The 20,365-nt window shown below is 55.1% G+C and overlaps 1 protein-coding gene across 1 annotated transcript in view; it reads left to right on the forward strand.

Moving 5' to 3' along the window:
* Nucleotides 1-3,606: 3,606 nt before the first annotated feature.
* Nucleotides 3,607-20,365, forward strand: part of LOC127034640 (trichohyalin-like) — a 58,071-nt gene continuing 41,312 nt past the window's right edge. Inside the window, exons 1-4 of the mRNA XM_050923676.1 lie at nucleotides 3,607-3,668; nucleotides 14,100-14,180; nucleotides 16,609-16,718; nucleotides 17,340-17,421. Coding sequence (XP_050779633.1) covers nucleotides 14,120-14,180; nucleotides 16,609-16,718; nucleotides 17,340-17,421 — 253 coding nt within the window. The 5' untranslated portion in view covers nucleotides 3,607-3,668; nucleotides 14,100-14,119. The remainder of the gene's footprint in view (nucleotides 3,669-14,099; nucleotides 14,181-16,608; nucleotides 16,719-17,339; nucleotides 17,422-20,365) is intronic.

Below are 20,365 nucleotides of genomic sequence, written 5' to 3' on the forward strand. Positions count from 1 at the left end.
TTGCATGGCCACTGGCCCTTCATTTGCTACCTGACTCTGCACCCACCATCTCTCTGTGCACTAGAGGATCCCTGACTCGGGTGGGGAAATGTTTGGTTTGTTTGAATTCAAACTGGGGTTTCTTGAATGAGACGTTGCCTGTTAATCAGATCTTGTTAGTGCCTCCACTCTAGAGCTTTTTAAATTACACCATTGGTATATTAAATTCCTGCTTGTATTACATTATTTCTAGCATTGGCCGACACATAATTAACAGGGGTATAACCATCATTTGAAGTATAAGCTCAGATAAAATGCTGACAGACATGGCATAAGAATCTGGAGAGAAGACAAGACAAGAAAATCAAACAAAACTTCACCTTCAGACTTAACTGCATTTCCTGACTGGAGGGTAGGGTGACCAGACAGCATGTGTGAAAAATCGGGACGGGGCTGGGGGGTAATAGGAGCCTATATAAGAAAAAGTCCCCAAAATCGGGACTGTCCCTATAAAATCGGGACATCTGGTCACCCTACTGGAGCGTGCCTGAGAAATTGCCAGCTCTGCACTCCTTTCTCCCTTAGATTTTCTTCCTCTAGGACCTTACTTACCTGCCTCTTTGTGGAAGTCGGCTTTTTTGAAGTCCATTTGTCTTTATTCTGCAGCTCTCACTCCTTCCTTTCCTTGGAATCATGAAATCTACCATTTCCTGATCACATTCACTTAAATTGTCTTCCACCTTCAGATTTACAACCAATTCCTCCCTGTTGGTCAGAGTCAGGTTTAAAATAGCTGTCCCCCTGGTGACTTCCTCCACTTTCTGAAACAAAGTGATCCTCAATACAGTCCAAGAGCTTACTGGAAATTTTGCATTTTTTCATATTACTTTTCCAACAGATGGCTGAGTAGTTCAAGGCCCGCACCACTGCCAGGTCTTGTGTTTTGGATATTTGTTCTAGAAATGACTCATCCATCTCCCTTTCCTGATTTGGTGGTCTATAGTAGACCCCCATCATATCACCCTATATTCTCCCTTTTATCTTTACCCAGAGACTTTCGGGGGTGGGGTGTGCCTCTCACCTGCTCTGGACCTCAGAACACACGTATATAGTCTTGATATATAATGCAACTCCTCTTCCCTTTTTACCCTGCCGGTCCTTCCAGAATGAGCTATATCCCTCTATATCAATGTTCCAGACATTAAATTTATCCAATCAAGCCTGTGATGCCAATTAAGTCATAATGTAGCTTATGGACTAATACTTCCAGTTCTTCCTTATTTATTCCACATACTCCTTGCATTTGTGCATAAACATGTAAGATGTTGAACAGATTTTCCCACTTGCTCCTCCAATGACCCTATTCTAATTTTCCATGTCTGACCCCCCACACACAACTAGCCCTCTGTTAGGGTCACCTTTGGGCTTTTGTCACATACCCCCCCTTGAACCTAGTTTAACACCCTCCTCACTGGGTTGGTGAAAATGCTCCTCCCCTCTTGGTCAGGTGGGTCATCCTTCCTTACCCATCCGACCTGCTCACTGTGTGTATCAGAGTCGGATCTGCTGGCTGGAGTGACAAAAATATTTTCCCCGCAGATATTTTAGCAGAGCCTGGGGCTGGGAAAGGAGGAGACTGATTCCGTTCTTGCCGCTGATGATGTCCCAACCAGAACGAGCCCAATGTGACTCTCTGACCTCAAGGCTGTTACTTGGGAAAAGTCTTTTTCCTCGTGAAATGAGCTTATTTGAGCAAGCCCGTGAAGCAGCAGATATGAGCAGTGATCATGTCCCATTTCCAACAGGAATTGTTTCAGGGAAATTCCATGGCCTGTTACACAGGAGGCCAGGCCCTTTCTGACGTTGGAACCGATGCCATTTTGCAGTTGCATCTGACAGCAGAACTGCACTTTGATGTTGTCAAGGATCCACAGATGTGGTGCTCTTGCACAGCTCTGGAACAGCCCCCAGGAGGGCCCCCTTCAGTGTGTCAACCCCCTTAGGGCACAGTCTCTCGCCCCTTGGCTTCACCGCCTCCTGGGACTGAACTTTGGAGCCTTCAGCACCCCTGCTTCATGCCGTGAGCTCCCCTCAGCAAATCCACCTGGACTGGACATCTGGGGGAGACTTCACTCCCAAAGGGAGCCTTGCATCCCCAACTTCCCTAATCTGGAGTGACTCTCAGCTGGCGTTGTATGAACAGAAGGGTTTATTAGATGTCTAGAACACAGCATAGAACGTCCTTAGTTAATAGAGAATGAAAGGTTACAGCAAAGTCCATCTGGGTGAGTCCTGAGCCCAGAGCCCTCTCAGACCCTCCTCTTGAATCCCAGTCCAGAGAATTCTCTCCCACTTCTAGCAGCCCAACATTTAACAAGCCCATCTGATCGCTCCTCTGTCCTTTGTTCTTGTTCCAGGGCAAACCTCATCACCTCACCATCCTCATTAGCCCTTTGTTCTCCAGCAGGCCACACCCAACTGGCTTCCTATGGAGGAGTCACCCTCCATGGTCATTAGTTGCTAGGTACCAAACATCTGGGCAATTGGAGTGGCCATATTGCCTTTTTCGAGCTTTCCATGGGCATGGGCTCCACGCCCCAGTCAGTCATGCCTGTATCTCTGGGTCACTGCAAAGAGTAAACAACCTTTTCCCACCACCCAGTTAACCAGACATCACATAGGGGAAACTGAGGCACGCATAAGATTCATACAAAACATTACAAAAGTTTCCCACAATCACAGATGTTACAGCACTGGTAGTTTCCCAATGCCCAAGGAACAGAGTATTACAAGACAGATAATACTTGTTTTTAAAACCTCTGCTCTGGTTAAGGTTTGTGCCTTGGGCCTGTCATATACATTTGGGCCCTGCTGTTGGTGGCTTGTTAGACTTGGAAGCTCCTTGAGCCAGGGACTTCGTTTTCCTGTGTGTGGAGTTCAGGGCTGAGTAGGGTGACCAGATGTCCCGATTTTGGGGTCTTTTTCTTATATAGGCTCCTATTACCCCACAGCCCCTGTCCCGATTTTTCACACTTGCTGTCTGGTCACCCTAGGGCTGAGCTCGGGGCAGCAGACCCTGAACAAACGTGGGCTAGGCCCCTCCTGGGGGGTTGGTTCTTCCTCGCTGATGCTGGGTCTATTCCCTGCCCCCAGGCTGTGACTCAGGAACTGCAGGGGCTGGTGAGCCACGGTTTGACTCTGGTTTTTATGCGGGGCAGGATCCTGCCACCTGGCCCTTGGGGTTCCCTGCAGTCAGAGCCCCAGTAGGTGCCATGGGCCGGACTGGTCCCCAGCGGTGTCCTGGGGGCTGGCCTGGCCTGGCTTGGGGTGGAGAAGAGAAGAGCCCCAGCAGGGGAGGGTCTGCAGTGCCCCGGCGGCGGGGCTGGGGGAGGCGCGTCGCGGCTGAGGAGGACGGAGGGTCCCAGCCGGCGCCCGGGTCTCCCGGTTTGGATCGCTCCAGCCTCCGCTCGCGGCCCGCTTGGCTTCCCGCCGCCTCTCGTAAGTTTCCGCTTCGCGCCGTCGCTAGGCAGCGGCTACACACGTCCACCAATGAGAACGCGGAGGGGCCGCCGCGTTCCACGGTTGCTACGCGACCCCGGCCGGGGCGTTCCAGAGTCGCTACGAAGCGCCTGGCCGGGTCCGGTCCCTGCGGAGCCGCTTGCCCCGGAGCCAAACCCCCTCCCCGGCAGGTGAGTCAGACCCTCCCCCGCTGCAGGGGCTGGATCGGACCCGGGGCATCTGGGGCAGGAGCCCGAGCAGGGCCCTGCTCCCCGCACACCTGGGAGGTGCATTCGCCCCCCCGGGACCCGGAGCCCCTGCCCTGGGCCGGGCCCCCTGGGAGCATCTCCCCCTCCCCCCGACACTGGAGTCCCTGCCCTGGGCCGGGCGCCCTGGGAGCATCTCCCCCGACCCCGGAGCTTCAGCCCTGGGCCAGGCCCCCTGGGAGCATCTCCCCCGACCCCGGAGCCCCAACCCTGGGCCGGGGCCCCTGGGAGCATCTCCCCCGACCCCGGAGCCCCTGCCCTGGGCCGGGCCCCTTAGGACCATCTCCCCCGACCCCAGAGCTTCAGCCCTGGGCCAGGCCCCTGGGAGCATCTCCCCCGACCCCCAATCCTGGACCTTCAGCCCTGGGCTGGGTCCCCTCGGAGCACCCGCCCACCCAGGACCCAGAGCCCCTGCCCAGGCCCAGCCCCTGGGAGCATCTCCTCCAACCCCAGAGCTTCAGCCCTGGGTCAGGCACCCTGGGAGCACCCAACCCTGGGACCCGGAGACCCTGCCCTGGGCCGGCCCCATGGGAGCATCTCCCCCAACCCCCAACCTCAGAGCTTCAGCCCTGGGCCGGCCCCTGGGAGCATCTCCCCCAACCCCGGAGCTTCAGCCCTGGGCCGGGCCCCCTGGGAGCACCCGACCCCCGGACCCGGAGCCCCTGCCCTTGGCCAGCCCCCGGGAGCACCCACTGTCCTGGGACCTGGAGCCTTGACAGGGCCCCTCAGCTGGATGCCCTCACCCTGGGGAGCCCAGCACCCACATAAGAGTCTGTGCTGTCCCATGTGAGATGGGGAGGGGACTGGTCCCAGTATGCAATGCTCCCTTGCCAGCCAAGCGATCTTCATTAGCGACAGCAGCATGAACCTCTGGGTCTCTCTCTAGGGGCCCACTTCTCCCCAGCCAGCCCATAGCCTGGTGACCCCTCTACCTGTGTGCAGAAGAGATGTAACATGCTACTAAATTAGTCCCCCCCCTCCGCCCCCTGCCCATGCTGATACACCCACTGAACACTCACTTTGCTCTAGGGTAGATGACACACCCGCTCCAGCTCTCATTGTGTTCCTCTTTCACCACCCGTCCCTGCAGGACGCAGGCACAATTTACAGCCGCATGAGTGTTCCCACTTCCCAGATACCTGCTTAGGTGCTGGGATGGCTCCAGGTTGGGCAAAGTTTGGGTGCCCTGGCTCCATTCCTCCCACGGAGGGTTGTGGGTACCTCACCACCCCTGCATGTGTGTGGTTGGCTGCTCCCATGATGCCTGTCTGCGGATCTGCCTTTGGAATGCTATCCTCCATCCCGCGCCCAGTGTACGTGAGGAAGGTACGGGCACTTGGGTTGAGCCTCTCTCAGCGCGCTCACCAGGGGCAGGAGCTAGGGCCGGTGCAACCATTTAGGCGAACTAGGCGGTTGCCTAGGGCGCCAAGATTTGAGGGCGCCAAAAAGCGGCGCCCCCCCAAAATTTTTTAAATGGTTGCAGCCGCTGCTGCTGGAGAGGTAGTCTGAGCTGCCCGCAGCAGCAGCTGCCTGCAGCCGGCAGCCCAGGGCTCCACCGGGGTCAGCACGCCACCGCGGCAGCCCAGCAGCCCGGGGCGCCCCCCGGGTCAGGGAGCTGCTGCGGCAGCCCGGCAGCCCATGGCGCCCCCCGGGTCAGTGCGCCGCTGCGGCAGCCCGGCAGCCCAGGGCGCCCCCGGGCTCAGCACGCTGCCGCGGCAGCCCAGCAGCCCAGGGCGCCCCCAGGGTCAGCGCACCACCGCGACAGCCCAGGGCGCCCCCAGGGTCAAGGCGCCGGTGCGGCAGCCCGGCAGCCCAGGGCGCCCCCAGGGTCAGCACGCCGCCGCAGCAGCCCAGAGGTTCGGGCTGACGGCGGCTGCACTGACCCAGGGGAATCCCTGAGCTGCAGGCAGAGGCTCAGAATCCCTCTCCCTCCCAGAGCAGGGGCTCCAGCCTCTGCAATTTTTCTCGTTGCCGGCGGGGGCGCTGGTGGCTGGGCAGAGCTGCGCAGCTCTGCTTAGGGCACGTGGTAGGAGCCCTGTGACGGCGCGACACAAGGGCTTCTGGAGGAAAGCGGGGGCTGCCCCCTGGCTCAGCCTCCACGTCAGCCCTAGAGAGGGGCATGGAGAAGAAAAGAGCCTCAGCCCTGGTCTGGTGGAGCGGAGGAAGAAAGAGGACCCCAACGCTCATGCATGGGGCAAGGTAAGCAAGTGCCTCCCCACAGGTCGGCCTCAGGTGCCTGTGCTCCTGCCCCCTTGGTCCTTGGCTGGTCCCTGCTCCTGCTCCCCTTGTGCCTGGACGGCTGGAGAGAACAGCAGCCTGCAGAGCTGAGCTGCCCCAGTGCCCCCAGGCACCCCCCTGACCCCATCTCCCCCACAGCCCTGACCCCCCAGCTCCGAGCCTAGTCCTTCTGAGCTGGAAACTCCCTCGACCTCATCCCCCACAGCCCTTACCCCCAGCTCCAAGCCCAGTCCCTCTGAGCTGGACACCCCCTGACCCCATCCCCCCCACAGCGCTGACCCCCAGCTCCAAGCCCAGTCCCTCTGAGCTGGAAACCCCCTGACCCCATCCCCCCACAGCCCTTACCCCCAGCTCTGAGCCCAGTCCCTCTGAGCTGGACACCCCCCTGACCTATCTCCCCACATCCCTGAGCCCAGCCCCTGTGAGCTGGGCACCCCTGAACCCAGAGCCCAGCTCCCCACCCAGCCGTGGGCAACAACAGCACCACCCCCAGGCAACGACAGCCCATTGGTACCAACTATCACAATCACTCAGCAACTGCCCATTAAGTAATTGCAAATGTATACAGACCATTACAGCTTTTAATGTTTTTAAATAATGTATTTCGTTTATTTTCAAATTATTACAAATTAATTTTTGAATGTATTTCACTAGTTATTTTTTACATTTCCTAATACATGTTACTATAGTATTACAAATCTTTTATGGAAGGGGTCCCCGATTTTGCTTTGCCCAAGGCCCCCTGAGTCCTCTGGGCGGCCCTGTCTGAGTTTTAAGCCCTGCTGCTGTGTTTTGCCTGCAACAGGCAGGCCTAAGCCTGTGAGTGACCCCCATAGCAGCTGCCTGAAGAAGTGCTTGGGGGAATCATGCAGAAGGAGCGTGATATTTGTTTGAGTTCTCTCCTCATGGAGGCTGTGCTCCACTTGGTGCAGGACAGCAGTCTCAGCAGGACTCTAGGCCCAGCACCTTGCCTCAGTTTGTAGATTTGTAGTGCACCCATCACCTGGCTCAGTCTGGCACCGCTACCCCTCACCAGTGCCCAAGAAGCAGTCAAAAAAGTTGGATGGACTGGTTAGGTTAGTTGTCATGCTGTTGCTTGGCCAGTGTAGAGACCACTGAATGCATAGTATTCCTCTATGATGTTCTGTCCTGAGCAAAATTGGCATGTTATGAGGTAGTGCCTGTGCGGGACAGGTGTCTGTTTATGTATCCAGCCATCATGTCTTAGGTCTTCTTCGGGGGGAGCTTTTCCATCCTGCTTTCATTGGTGACATCTGTGATGCTCTGGTAGACATCTATGAAGACAATACTCTGACAGGATCATCTGGCAATACATCACGAGTTGATGCAAAGGCTCTTACAAAAGCCATTTCTAGTTTCAAGTTTCTTGTTTCTCTTGTTTTGTGGTATGACATATTGTTTGAGATCAACATAACTAGCAAACAACTTCAGGCAAAAGAATTTGATATATGTGATGCCATTAATCAACTTGGAGAAACCAAGAAGTTTCTTGTGGGCCGCAGAAGTGACGCAGCCTTTGAGAAAACATTGGTAGATGCAGGTGAACTTGTGGAGGAGTTGGATGTACTGGCACTTTTTGAACCAGATCCAATCCGTATTAGAAAGAAGAAGAAGCAGTTCACATATGAAGCAGATGACGAACCTATTTATGATCCGAAAGAAAAATTCAAAGTGAACTTTTACTTTGCAGTCATTGACACAGCAATACATTCGGTTGAAGAAAGATTCACATTGATGCAGCAAATTAGTTCAGTATTTGGCTTCATATATGATGTTTACAGTTTGCAAAATAAAACACCAAAGCAAATTATGGAACATTGCTTGAATCTGGAGAAAGCTTTGCAACATGGTGAATCCAAAGATATTGATGCCTTTGACTTGTGCAGTGAATTGCAAGCTATTGCAAGACGAGTCCAAAGAAGTTCATCACCGCAAGATGTATTGAACTTCATATGGGAAAATAAGCTGACAGATAGTGTCCCTAACACAGTTATTGCTCTTCGCATCCTCTTGACTCTCCCAGTTTCTGTGGCCAGTGGTGAGCGAAGCTTCTCGAAGCTCAAGTTGATAAAAACATACATGCGAACATCAATGTTGCAACAAAGACTTGTTGGGCTATCTGCCTTGTCACTAGAACATGACATTGCTCACAGCATTGACTTGGAGGAACTTGTTTCTAAATTTGCTAAACTTAAAGCGCGGAAACATAAATTCTAAATTATAACATGTTACTCTGTGACCGTGTATTGTGTATAATGTATGTGATTTTTTGGGGGGGGCCCGCAAGATGGAAGTTTCGCCTAGGGCGCAAAATATCCTTGCACCAGCCCTGGCAGGAGCTCTTGCACTGGACTGGTTCTTAGCAGTTGCAGGACCCCAGCCCCATTGCTGGGCAATTGGCCACTCAAGGGTGAAAGCAGAGCAGGAAATGTGGATTCTCCCTGTGGGGGCAGAAGCAACGGGATCCACGGTTAAACACCATATGACAGGAGCAGGGGCTGTCAAGCATAGTCCACAAACAGATCTTTGGTTGTCCTCTCTCACACATCCTTGGCCTTTTGTAGCAGGACTGGGAACTGCTGCATGGTCACAGCTCTGTGTATGGAAATCTTCAAATGTATTTGCTTTGGAACTGGTCCCTGGGCCAGCCTCTCCCCCTGGTTCATCAGTTAGAACTGGTGTATGTGCTGAACTGGAATGATATCTCTCCTGAATACGGAGCCTACAGAGTGTAACTGGGGAGATTTGGATGATCTTATAGCAACTCTCATATGCTAAGAGGAGTCAGTTCCTGTCCTGAATATTCCTCTCTCTGGGAGGTAGGGTGCCCAGATAGTAAGTGTGAGAAATCTGGAGCGGGGTGGGGGGGCAATAGGGTCCTATATAAGACAAAGCCCCAGATAGCGGGACATCTGGTCACTCTACTGGGAGGACAAAGGCAAATTGTACCTAATATTAAGAGCTCCCTGAAAACTGCAGGGTGACAAATCAAAGAGCAGAGACTGACTAGAGTCACTGGCGGGAAGGACAGAAATCTGCTCAGTAATGGAGGTGTCTGCTCAACATGTGCACCCCGAATTCTGAGCTCACTCCAATTAGCCCATAAGCCAGTGCCAAGGTAACAGCAGCAGTTAATGGTCCCCAGTTCCATCAGAGTCTGTTTGTAGGGATGAGACTGAGAGGGGGGCGGAGTCTTTAATCCCCAGGGCCCTGGTTCATATCCAGCCTAGGGCCTGCAGTAGCCAATGCTGTTACCATTCACGCCATATGGTGGATCTCAGTCCAGCTCCTTGCTGTCCCCATCCCAGAAACCATCCATGCAATTGGCTCCTCTTGCTGGCAGCCTCAGCAGAGAGGCCGAGGGCTGCCTGGGCTCTGTGGGGACTGACTGAGCTCCCTGCTCCCCTAGTCTGACGTAGCGCAGGCTGATGCTCACTGGCAGAGCAAGGGGGCGGAGGTTTGCATTGCTGCTGCCCACATGCTGCCAGTTCTGCCCTCGGTGGGCTCCATCGCTGTCAGTGCAGCATGCTCCGCCAGCACGAGGTTAGATATGCCGACTGCTAACGAGACTACACACAGCTCAGTATCTTCGTGACAGTGTAGCCCCTTCTGTGAGAGAAGCCAATCTTGCAGCATTGCAGCATTTCCAACTCCCCTGCTACCTGACAGCGTAAGAACTCACTTGTCAGGCTGTCTGGAGTGCTTCATGACCGTGACAGCCAGCCTTGGAGCAGACTGACAAGGAGCAGGGTAGACTCCCCAAATTAGCCGTATGTTCTGTAGTTAGATTTCACCAACCCACTAAAACGTGTGAACTCCCAAAGTGCTGTAACAGCCTTACCCCGGGGTCACAGACGGTCCCCGTGGGCGTTCTGGTCTATCTGCCTCCCAGGCAAGCTGGACTTAGTGATAGATGGTTGCTATACATCAAAGGTCACAACATATTCAGGTTGTTTCCAGTCCAAGAGACCAGCTGCTTACCCCAGGTCAATTGATACCTCAGATCTCACACTAAAGACAACACGCATAGCCAATCCTATAGTAAACCAGCTAAGGATTTATTAACTAAGAAAAGACATGAGAGTTGTCACAAAGTTAAAGCAGGTAACATATACACACAAGTCTGTTGTTTCAAAAGGTGGCAGGTTGTAGTAATCCGTCAGTCCAGAATGTCTTTTAGGGCCAACCCAAGGTACAACTGGGGTTCTCTGCTTCTGTTTCGTAGCTCTGACCCCGTGAGAATCCAAACAGCAAAAGCTGTAAAATGTTCTTGTCAGCTTCCAGAATTCACACTGATGGGACGAGTCCTTTTGCACTTAGCCTCTTCGTGCAGGGGCAATTAAAGTCTTTGTATTGTGTTTAGTTTTGATAGGCCTTCTTGATGGACAGGAGACGATCCCTCCTGGCTGGGTTATCAGTGTCAGAGCAAACATTCTTTACAGTTACAAAGCAAAAACTTAAATATTACCTTCTAGCACGTGTTAAAGAAATGATCCGGGAGATTAATGCCTGCAGCAACTTACAAGATTTCACAATGTCTTAACCCATTATTGTAAGTCCAATACCCATCTTCATCATACTAACACGCAGGGGAACCAGACTGCTTTCCAGCAATGAATTTGCCAGTGCTCAGCTGAGGCCTAAAGCCTTGGAAAGAGCTGGCACCTGGTCTGCCAGCGTCACATTTCTCAGTCGCCAGACTGGAGCAGAGGGAACACTCTCATACTAAGAGTCAGACTTTCTGATGCTTTTGGAACTTTGTGAGAGTTGTGCAACACTTAGAGCTGGGACATTCAGACACTCTGCTGTGTCTGGGAGCAGAGTTAAGTCTCCTGAACATCCCACCCGGTGAGTGAGCCAGGAGACAGTGTCAAGGCTGCCCCAGCCATAGGCCCGCAGGGCGTTACTGCACAGAAGGACTGGTCGCCAGGGTCTCTCTTTTGGGGACATCAGGTGACAGTCCTCAGGTGGACACTGATCATTTGCGTGTTAGCTGTCACCACATGCTTTCCATGGAATGTGCCTCGAACGAGGGAGTCTTGGAAGTGCAGGGTCGTGGCGCTGCCCTGAGCAAACTGATTGTGGGTGTTTGTGCATCCGCTGGTGATTAGCAGCTGCACAGGCTCACCCGAATCCACACACAGCTCTGCCAGTGCCCCTCAGTCCTGACCCACAGCCCCACCTGCCCTCCACTCTTCCAGTCACTTGGCTCGCACCTCTGAACGCTAGTGCTAAGTGCATCGGAAGAGCTCAGTGCTGGGGGAGCATCAGGCTGGCATAGCGGAGACAGCTCTGAATTGGAATGGAGGGGCATTGACAGAGGGGGGCGAGGAAGGGACACACCTCTGGGGGTGTGGCAGGAAGGGGCTGTGGGAGGGATTGAAGGGCATTAGCAGGGAGAGGGACCTCCAGGTCTGACGTAGTGTGCGGGAGGGGGGCTGCAAGGTGTGAATTCAGGGCATCAGCGGAGCTATGTGCATGGGAGCCCAAATCTGACATAGCAGGTGGGCTGCAGGGCAGAACTGAAGAGCATCGGCAGAGCTGGGAGGGCAGGTCTGGAATATCGGGGGTCTGTTGGTCAGGTCTGAGGGACACCAGGAGAGCTGTGGAGGGCGGTGCTGTGGGTCAGGACTGAGGAACACCAGGAGAGCTGCATGTGGGGAGCCCAGGATTGGAAGAGTGGCCGGGGGGGTGGGCTGTGGGTCAGGACTGAGGGGTACTGGCAGAGCTGTGTGTGGGGAGCCCAGGACTGGAAGAGCAGGGGTGGGGGCTGTGGGTCAGGACTGAGGAACACCAGGAGAGCTGTGTGTGGGGACCTCAGGACTGGAAGAGCGGGGAGGGGATGTGGGTCAGGACTGAGGGGCTGGCAGAGCTGTGTGTGGGGAGCCCAGGACTGGAAGAGTTGGGGGGGGGCTGTGGGTCAGGACTGAGGGGTACTGGCAGAGCTGTGTGTGGGGAGCCCAGGACTGGAAGAGCAGGGGTGGGGGCTGTGGGTCAGGACTGAGGGGTACTGGCAGAGCTGTGTGTGGGGAGCCCAGGACTGGAAGAGCGGGGGTGGGGGCTGTGGGTCAGGACTGAGGGGCTGGCAGAGCTGTGTGGGTATAAATTCGCTGACCTGTCTCATTCCTGCTACCAAAATGGAGAGTTGTTACTGATCCCAGAGCCAAAATGGCACTGGGCCGACCTGTGCAGGTGGGATTGGTGCAGCTCTGGGCATGGCAGTGGAGCTCCACCCAGTTACACGATGGTGTCTGGCCCTGTGTGTCTGCCCGTTGAGCGCTGCACCTGCCCCAAACCTGCCTCCTAGGAGAGCTCCCCAGCACCCATGTGCTGGTTGGACATGAACAGTTATCGGCTCCATGTCCGGAGGGTACTGGCTTCCTCCCAGCCTGCACTTTCCTCCCCAGTGCCCATCAGTCTCCACTGCTAAAGGGGTTGCAGCTGCTGTGCTAACAGGGCCCCATAAGGCTTCCTGGGCAGCCCTCAATGCTGGGCTGAGTCCACCTGCCCCCTGTGCTGTGACCACTAGAAACCCTCCCCTAGCATAGTGTGTTTCTCAAACCCAGCCATGTGATGAGTTCTGCCACCCTTCTGCCTCCTGCTCCTTGGCATCTCTGCATAGGGGCCTGTTCGGGCAGCATGCCAGAGAGATACTGTCACCAGGTTCTGCTCCCCTCCACCCTGGCCCACGGTGCCACTGCTGAGTTAGCACCTAGCTCCAGGGACTCTTGAGTCTGGGGCGAAGCCTCTGCCAGGCTGAGATACTGGAAGAGCTGCACTGTCGGGCAGGGCAGGTCTGGACAGATCTCCCTGCCCAGCCACATGTGCCCTAGACATACTGACGCTGAGAAGCCTGTTGGTGTTCAGTGAGCGGGAACAGTCTGGGCTGGCAGGGCAGGGGAGAAGCTGGCACTGTGTGTGGAGACCTCATTTCCTGCCTAGCAGACAGGCTGTCTGCAGTGTTACCAACTCTCAGTTTTCACGATACGTTTGTTTTCCTTAAAGCCCCAGCTCCCGGAGTCAGGTGATGATGTGAAAATTTCATCTTTCATTTCAAAGACGTCAGTTTCTTGCCTTTCTGATGACAGAGAAAAAACTGAAAATGGCCGTAAAAGGCAACTAAACAGACATGCCCCTTCAAGCACACAATGACTGTTGTAAATCAATCTCATAATTTGGGGGGGCCGCTAGTGGAGACTCTCCCTTAGCTGTTCCCCGTCTTGGGAGCTGTGACACACAAGTGAACAGTTTTGTGTCCATACAGCAGAGGGCAGCGGTGCACAGTCCTAGTTCAGTTTGCTATGGCCTAAGTGTTCAAAAGAGACCATTGATTTTTGGGGCCCAGCATGAGCCACCCCACACAGGCACGAGTTCCAGGAAGTGCTGAGCCTGTGCTCAGTGAAACTCCACCCCCCTTTGAGGTGTCTCTGGTTGAGCCCCCAATTGCTGGTTCCTCTTGAGAACTTAAGCCTACATTTGAATGATTTCCTCTGACCTTGCCACAGGCTGCACGTGACCCTTTTCTGGCTTCTGTGCCTCCAGTCTTGGGAAAGAGGCAGCTGGAGTGTCCCAGGTCATAGCTGGGCGACCGGAGCTGTATCCGTACTGACAGTCGTGGCCAGGGCCATCGAGAGCGGGTTCAGGCCTTGGTGAAAAATTTTTTTCAGGCCCCCCCAGCAAGGGTGGACTGGTTAAACAGGGCCAACGAAGCGGGGAAGCCAGGCCCCAGACCCCCTTCCGGACCACCAGACCCTGGGAATTTGTACCGGCTTCCCCCCCCCTTCTCGTCGGCCCTGGTCATGGCTGTCACAGGCAGTGAACTCAGGAGCTTCTGCACCAAACACAAGCATCTAACATGGGAGCTTGGGGGAACTTCTGCAGGTGGGAGTTAGCAGCAGGCTGGCATGTGCCCTCAGTGGCCAATAGAGGGTGACATGCCCACGTGCGCTAAGTCTGGTCACTGCAGAGCATGAGGCTGCTCTCAGCAGTGGCAGGAGTGAGCTGCGTGAGCTGCGGCAGGAAGGTCCCCAGAGACACTTGCCCCAGGGCAGCATGGACAGAAAGTGACCCACTTGGTGCTGCGCTTTTGTGTTCCAGGACCAGGCAGTGTGACCAACATGGAGCTGGAAGGGAGCCGAGCTACCCTGGAGGAGGAGGAGGAGGATGGCACCAAATCCAGTAAGGGCGTGGCTGGCGGGTGGGGATTTACATCTTCCTTGTGCCAGCACAGAGCTCCCACACACCCAGTAGTGCCCAGCCAGTGATGCTGCCCTGCTCAATGGCCAGTCAATGGTGGGGGGTGATGCCCGGGGCATGGACGTTTCCAACTCCAGTTAACTCTGTTTCCTTAAGCGAATTCAGGAGATGGTGGAAGGTGCTAGGGTGGCAGCCCCAGAGCCTGAAACCCTCAGCCCAGCGAGCTCCCCTCCCAGAGCACCCAGCTGAGAGCAGATCACAGCGGGCACATGGCCACGTGCCACAGCCAAGGGTACACAAAGAAAGGGGCAGGGTTTGGGATTCATTTGATTGTATTACAGTTGAGATCACAACCACAGCTCGCCTGTCAGTGCACACACACACACACACACACGTGACCACACATGCACAGAGCTCACCTCCCAGCACGTGGACACACATGCACACGTGCACACACACAGAACTCATCTCCAAGTGCACACAAACACAGGGCTAAAATTATACACATGCAAACACCTGTCTGGCTGCCCCCATCCCCGAGTGGTTTCACATGAGGTCACGGCATTTCGTTGGTGACTCCTTATAACGTGCCACCCACTGCTGCGTCTCTTTGGCTGCTGTAGTGGGGCAGAGGAGCTGACGGTCTCCGCATCAGCTCATGAGCCGGGGCAGCGAGACGGCATCTCAGAGCTAGAGCTGCATGGCCCTCTGGGAGGGAGGGGTGTGTACACACCCACACCCACAGTCTGGAGGACTGGTGGGAGAACAGTGTGACTCCAGCCCATTGGCTCAGCACAGCCTCTTGTGCATTTCATCTGACGGCGTGTGTCTGCCCTTTAATCCATCAGCCCGCACGCTGCTCTGGGAAGGGGGGCAAATGCTCTTGTCATCCCCTATGTGGTGAGAGAACTGGGAGTAGAACCCAGGAGTCCTGCTGCTTTTTTCATGCCTTATCACCACAGACCTGCACATTTCTACTCCTCATGGGTTTGGTGTGATCCCATCAAATCACAGCGTGTGAGCCATCCCTGCTGCTTGTGCAGCAGAAGGCAACACCCTTCCCAGCAGCTTACGGCTGAGCCGATGCAGAGAGAGGGGGAAAGCCGAGGGCACTGAGAAAGGGATTTGGTGGAAGGGAAGGTCTGGCAGTTTCTGCTTACAGTTGGGAATGTTCAAATCCCAAGCTAGCAGGAGTCCTATAAATAAGTAAAGAAAACTCCATCTGCACAGGAAAACCAATCAGGGAGTGTAACCGGGGCACGACTCACCCCCACGGCGCTTCCTACTGGGCATCCTGGGAATTAGCTCAAATTCCAGTTCGGAGCACCCTCTGCAGTCCAGTGATCTGCCTTTTGGCTACAGGCCCCATGTCCCTCCCTGGACCCCAGTGCCCCTTTTATGTGGGGTTCTGCCCCCTGGCAGTGACCCCTTCCTCTTTCTTAGGAGTTTCCCCTCCCTGAGAACCCCCCACCCTCTATCCCCACTTTGCCTCAGTGTAGGCTACTGCCACTCATTGTCTAGCCCCACATCCTGGCGCAGACTGCAGTATCAGCCACTCATCACCAGCAAAGGGGGTTGGACCTGCTGCCTTGGCCTACCCCTGGGTTGCACCGTGCAACCCCAGTACCTCCTGGCCTAACTCTAGGCCACAGCCTGGGGCTTTCCAGGCAGGAGCTCCCCAGCTCCACTGCCTTTCCCCAGCCCTGCTCCACTCAAGGTACCTTGTCAGTTCTATGCAGCCAGGCCCTTCTCCCTCTACAGGCTTCTCTGGCCTTCTTATTAGGCCCTGTCGCTCAGTTTGGGGCATGGCCCCCAGCTGCAGCCACTTCCCCAATCAGCCCAGCCTAAAAGGGCTGCTTTCTCCAACCCCAGCCCCTTTCCCGGGCTGTTTTTAACCCCTTCAGGGCAGGAGCAGAGATCCACTCTGCTACAGGGAACCTACAGGATTTCCTGCTCCATATGCTGGCCTAACCTGGCTTGTATGAAAACCTTGTAATGCTAATGCGGAGCTGCAGGCTGCCTGCCAGAGACATCACATACCCACATCTCACTGAAAAGCCTTTAGCCTCTTAGATTTACTTTCCAGTTGTGTGGCTCCTAGCTTGATTCTGCAGGCGCATGCACACACACGCACAAACACACACGCACAGACATGTGCAGAACATGCAGATACATGCCGATCTCTGGTTCGCTCTGCTCTGGTTATTAGAAAAACCTGCCCAAGGAGCTGGAAATGTGGATGCACCTAGACAGAGGCAGCCCTAAGAGCTCCCCTGCTCGGGGGGTGGAGGCCATGGCGTGAGCTTCTCCCTGCAGGACAGGTGGGGATTAAAGCCACGGGGCTGCAAGGCTTGTCCCTGTCTGGCCTGCTGGGTATGTGGGTACTGACCAGAAGCTGCCACCCCTGCAGATCTGGAGACAGCGGAGCTGCCGTCCTGTCCTGAGACTGCAGGCGCCCGGGCAAAGGACCAATGCGATTCCCTACTGGACTCCATCGACGCTCAGCTCAGCCAGCTGCTGGTGCGTGGGAGGGGCTGGGGGAAGCCCTGAGGAAGGGGCCACTGCTGTGGGTCAGGGGAGGCGTCTGAAATGTGGCAGGTCTGGAGGATCGGTCTCAGGATTCAGCTTATGCACCGACCACCCAGGCAGCTGGCTGGTGTGAGCTGGTGCCTTCCAGTGGACCTGGCCACCTGGCTGGCTTGGAGTGGGGCCTGCCTGGGGACCAAGCTGCTCAGCTGGTGTGGTGCCTGCCAGGGGACCTGGCCCCCCAGCTGGTGTGAAGTTGTCCCTGCCATGGGACCTGGCCGCCCAGCTGTTGTGGTGTGGTGCCTGTGAGAGGACCTGGCCACCTGGCTGGGATGGGGTGGGGCCTGCCTGGGACTCAGCCACCTGGCTGGCATGAGGTGGTGCCTGCCAGGGGACCTGGCTACCTGGCTGGCATGGGGTGGTGCCTGCTTGGGACTCGGCTGCCCAGCTAATGTGTGTGGTGCCTGCCTGGGACACGGCCATCTGGCTGGTGTGAGGTGGATCTGTGCCGAATGGGTTTGTTTTACACTGTTCTGGACGCTGCGTAAGCAGGCGAGGGACACATGTAGCCTACAGCTGCTCCATTATCTGTTTCTTTCCCTTCTCCTGTGGCAGGGCCCTGGTGCAGGAGTCGCAGGTGGTCGCATGAATGGAGACACCTCCTTGGAATGCTCCCCCAAGGCCTCCTGGACAGCAGGTGAGTGAGCAATGGGCCAGCCTGTTTCCGGAAGGGGGTGGACCTAGGCCCACCCAAAACTAAAGCCCCCCCACCCCAATAAAGCGAGGAGAGGGGCCACGAGGCCAGAAAGCTGCAAAGTACTTGGGGCAACAGATATAAAAACGGGATGGGAGTGAAGGCCAAAGGGTCAGACTCGGCACTGGACAGGGTGAGTGAATGATAGGACGAGCTTGTTCCTGGTGTGTTTTGTGGAGGGGCAAACCCCCCAGCGAGAGGAAGTTGGCTAGAGAGCAGCTCTTGATGGGGAAGCCCAGAGGCTCTGTTCAGAGACAGCTCAGAAATACAGGTGCTTCCCCAAACCCCTCCCTCTTGGAGCTGCAGAGTTGGGCTGTGCCCATCTCAGGACGGGCTTTCTGGTCAGATTCCTGCTTTGTTTCAGGCCCTAATGTTGCCCAAACAGCCTGTCGCACTGTATCTTGCTACTTCCAGTCCCCTCTGGAGTCAGGCACGTCCAGGGTTTGCTGCAAAGTGAAAAGGAATTGGCGTGAGGAAGGTTTTTCAGTCTCAGCAAAGGGTCAGGCTTTTGCTCTGAGCTCTGGGGTCATTTCACCAGAAGCAGTTCTGCCTTCTCTACAAGCCAGGCCCCATGTGCGGAGTCGCAATCCTCCCGCAAGACGTGTGGACTTTGCCATCCTCTGATACACAGAGTGGGAGTTTTGCTGCAAGCCTCTGATAAACAGAGCAACTGAGGTTTCTAGTGAATTAAATCTGAAATCAAATGAAGCACTCAGGAGTGCAGCCCCCCTGCAGTTTAATCCATTTTCTAATTCAGTTTATTTCAAACTGCCCCCTAATCTTGAATTCTGAGCACGCTGCAAGATTTTGAACTGAAAACACATAACTGCATCATCAACTTTGTTCGGGGAGGGAGGTTCTGGCAGCGAAGGAGGGGGTGTGGGGTCAGGGAAGGTATCGGTGTGGGAGCCAGTTGGGGATGTTGTGATTGTTGCATCAGACAGCTGGTTTTGCTAAAACAAGCAGCAGTGAACTAGTTAATGAAGTGACCATTTAAATGGGCATTAACTTCAGAGGTAGTACCTCATCCACACGAGGAACTAGGGCAGTTCACACCTCCTGGTGCTCTGGTGTCAGGCTCTCTGCAGACTCAGGCAGGCTCAGTTGCACCTGTCACACTTGGTTCATGTTTGGAAGGTTTTCTTGGCAATCAGAACTTATTTTTTAAATGAAAGCTTCACTGCTGGAGTCCAGTTCTGCAGCAAGGCGGGGCCCTGCCAAACAGCTGTGGTCTTGTATGGGAAATAAAGTCTCAATAATATTGGGCCAAATAATTTTCTGATCTGCGTCTTGATAGGTCTCATTTGCTCCCTGCCTGATGTCACAGTCCTCTGCTTGTGACATCACAGCGATCGCCAGAGCAGCCAGTCTCTGCTCAGCCCCACTCCAGGAGGGCAGCTGGGTGTGTCTGCAGGGGAGGGGTCGCTGGGCTAGGCTGGCAGGGGCGCTGGGCTGCTCGGAGAAGGAGAAGCAAGGGCTTGTGTTGTCATTCACACTCTGCAGGACTGTGTTGCTGCCGTCATTCAGTTTTCCCCTTGACATGCAGATCAAGGGCTCAGCTAAGGGGCACGGGTTCCATGCAGAGCTGGGTGAACTGGTGTAACTGCATTGAAGCCAACAGAAGTTTGAATTTGTCCCATTGACAGCCTGATGCTTGGCTGGGATGCTTCTTGACCCCTTCAGCCCTGTATTGTTTCAGGAGGTAAAGGGAGGGAAAGGGCAGCTGGGAAGAGAGGCGGGCGGGGGCGCTGGAACAGTGTGTTGGGATGGAGTGTGTGTAAGTGGGACAGAGCCAGGGTGAGGAGCTGGTGGGGGAGCAGAGAGGGATGGTCGCTGAGCAGGGGGTCACTGCTGGTGGTGGGGTGGCCATGTAACATGTGTCACAGTGGAACTAAGGGGTTAACTGAGAGCGGGTCTTTGAAGCAAATAGCCAATTGCAGGAGCAGCTTGTGGAGAAAGGTGCAACAGAATTGGTTGGAATACAAGCTTCATAGGAATAAAACTCTTGCTTTGCTATTCCTAGGCCATGATTGGCCAAAATACATGTTCGTGACATGCTGACTGGACGGGAGGCTCGGGGTGCAATGGGTCCTGTGCAGGCTACGAAATCTGAGCAGTTACAGGGGCCCAGTGGCAAAGCCCTGGGTCTTGATCTGCCCCCCATAGCGAGCCCTTCTCTATGGAGACAGACCCTGTTGGGGGGAGGAGCTTGTGTTACCAGATAGTGACCCCTAGAGGTGACTGAGTGATGTTGACGGTCCCTGGAGGGAGACTCCACCATTCCAAGGAGGTCTCCAAGATGGCGGCCATGCTGCTGGGATGCATGCGGTGGTGACGGGGGATTTTGGCTGACATGCTGGCACTCAAAACTGGAGACAACCAAAGCTAGAAGCTGCTTTCCCACACGCCGGCCTATGGTGCCCAGCTTTCCCAGCCCCTTCCCTTAATACCCGTCCCACGTGTGCAAGACACACTCCACAAAGGAGCAGGGAAACCATGGGTGGCCAACAGCAAGTGGTTCTACTTGGAAGGTGTAGTTTGGCTCCCAGACACTGCGGTGATGGGCTCTCATGAGTGGGCGACCGCAACGCTTCTAGAAAGGAACAAGAAAAAGTGGAGGAGGAGGATTGTATGGTTTCCACCCGCCAGAACAGAGTCTTTGCCAAATAAGCTTTAAAATGGCAAATAGGAGCAAATGAATATCCAGATAGGATCAGAGCAAAGGTCCATCTTGACCAGCATTCTGTCTCTGTGGGTGCCCAGCACCAGATGCTTCAGAGGAAAGTGTGAGAATCCTGCAGTGAGCAGGTGCAGTCCCCTGCAGAGAGAAGGCAGGTGATGGAGCGAGCATGATCCAATGGGTAGGACGTGGCAGGAGACTCCGGAG

This window comes from Gopherus flavomarginatus, chromosome 15, assembly GCF_025201925.1.
Source record: "Gopherus flavomarginatus isolate rGopFla2 chromosome 15, rGopFla2.mat.asm, whole genome shotgun sequence".
Classification (NCBI taxonomy): Eukaryota; Metazoa; Chordata; order Testudines; family Testudinidae; genus Gopherus; species Gopherus flavomarginatus.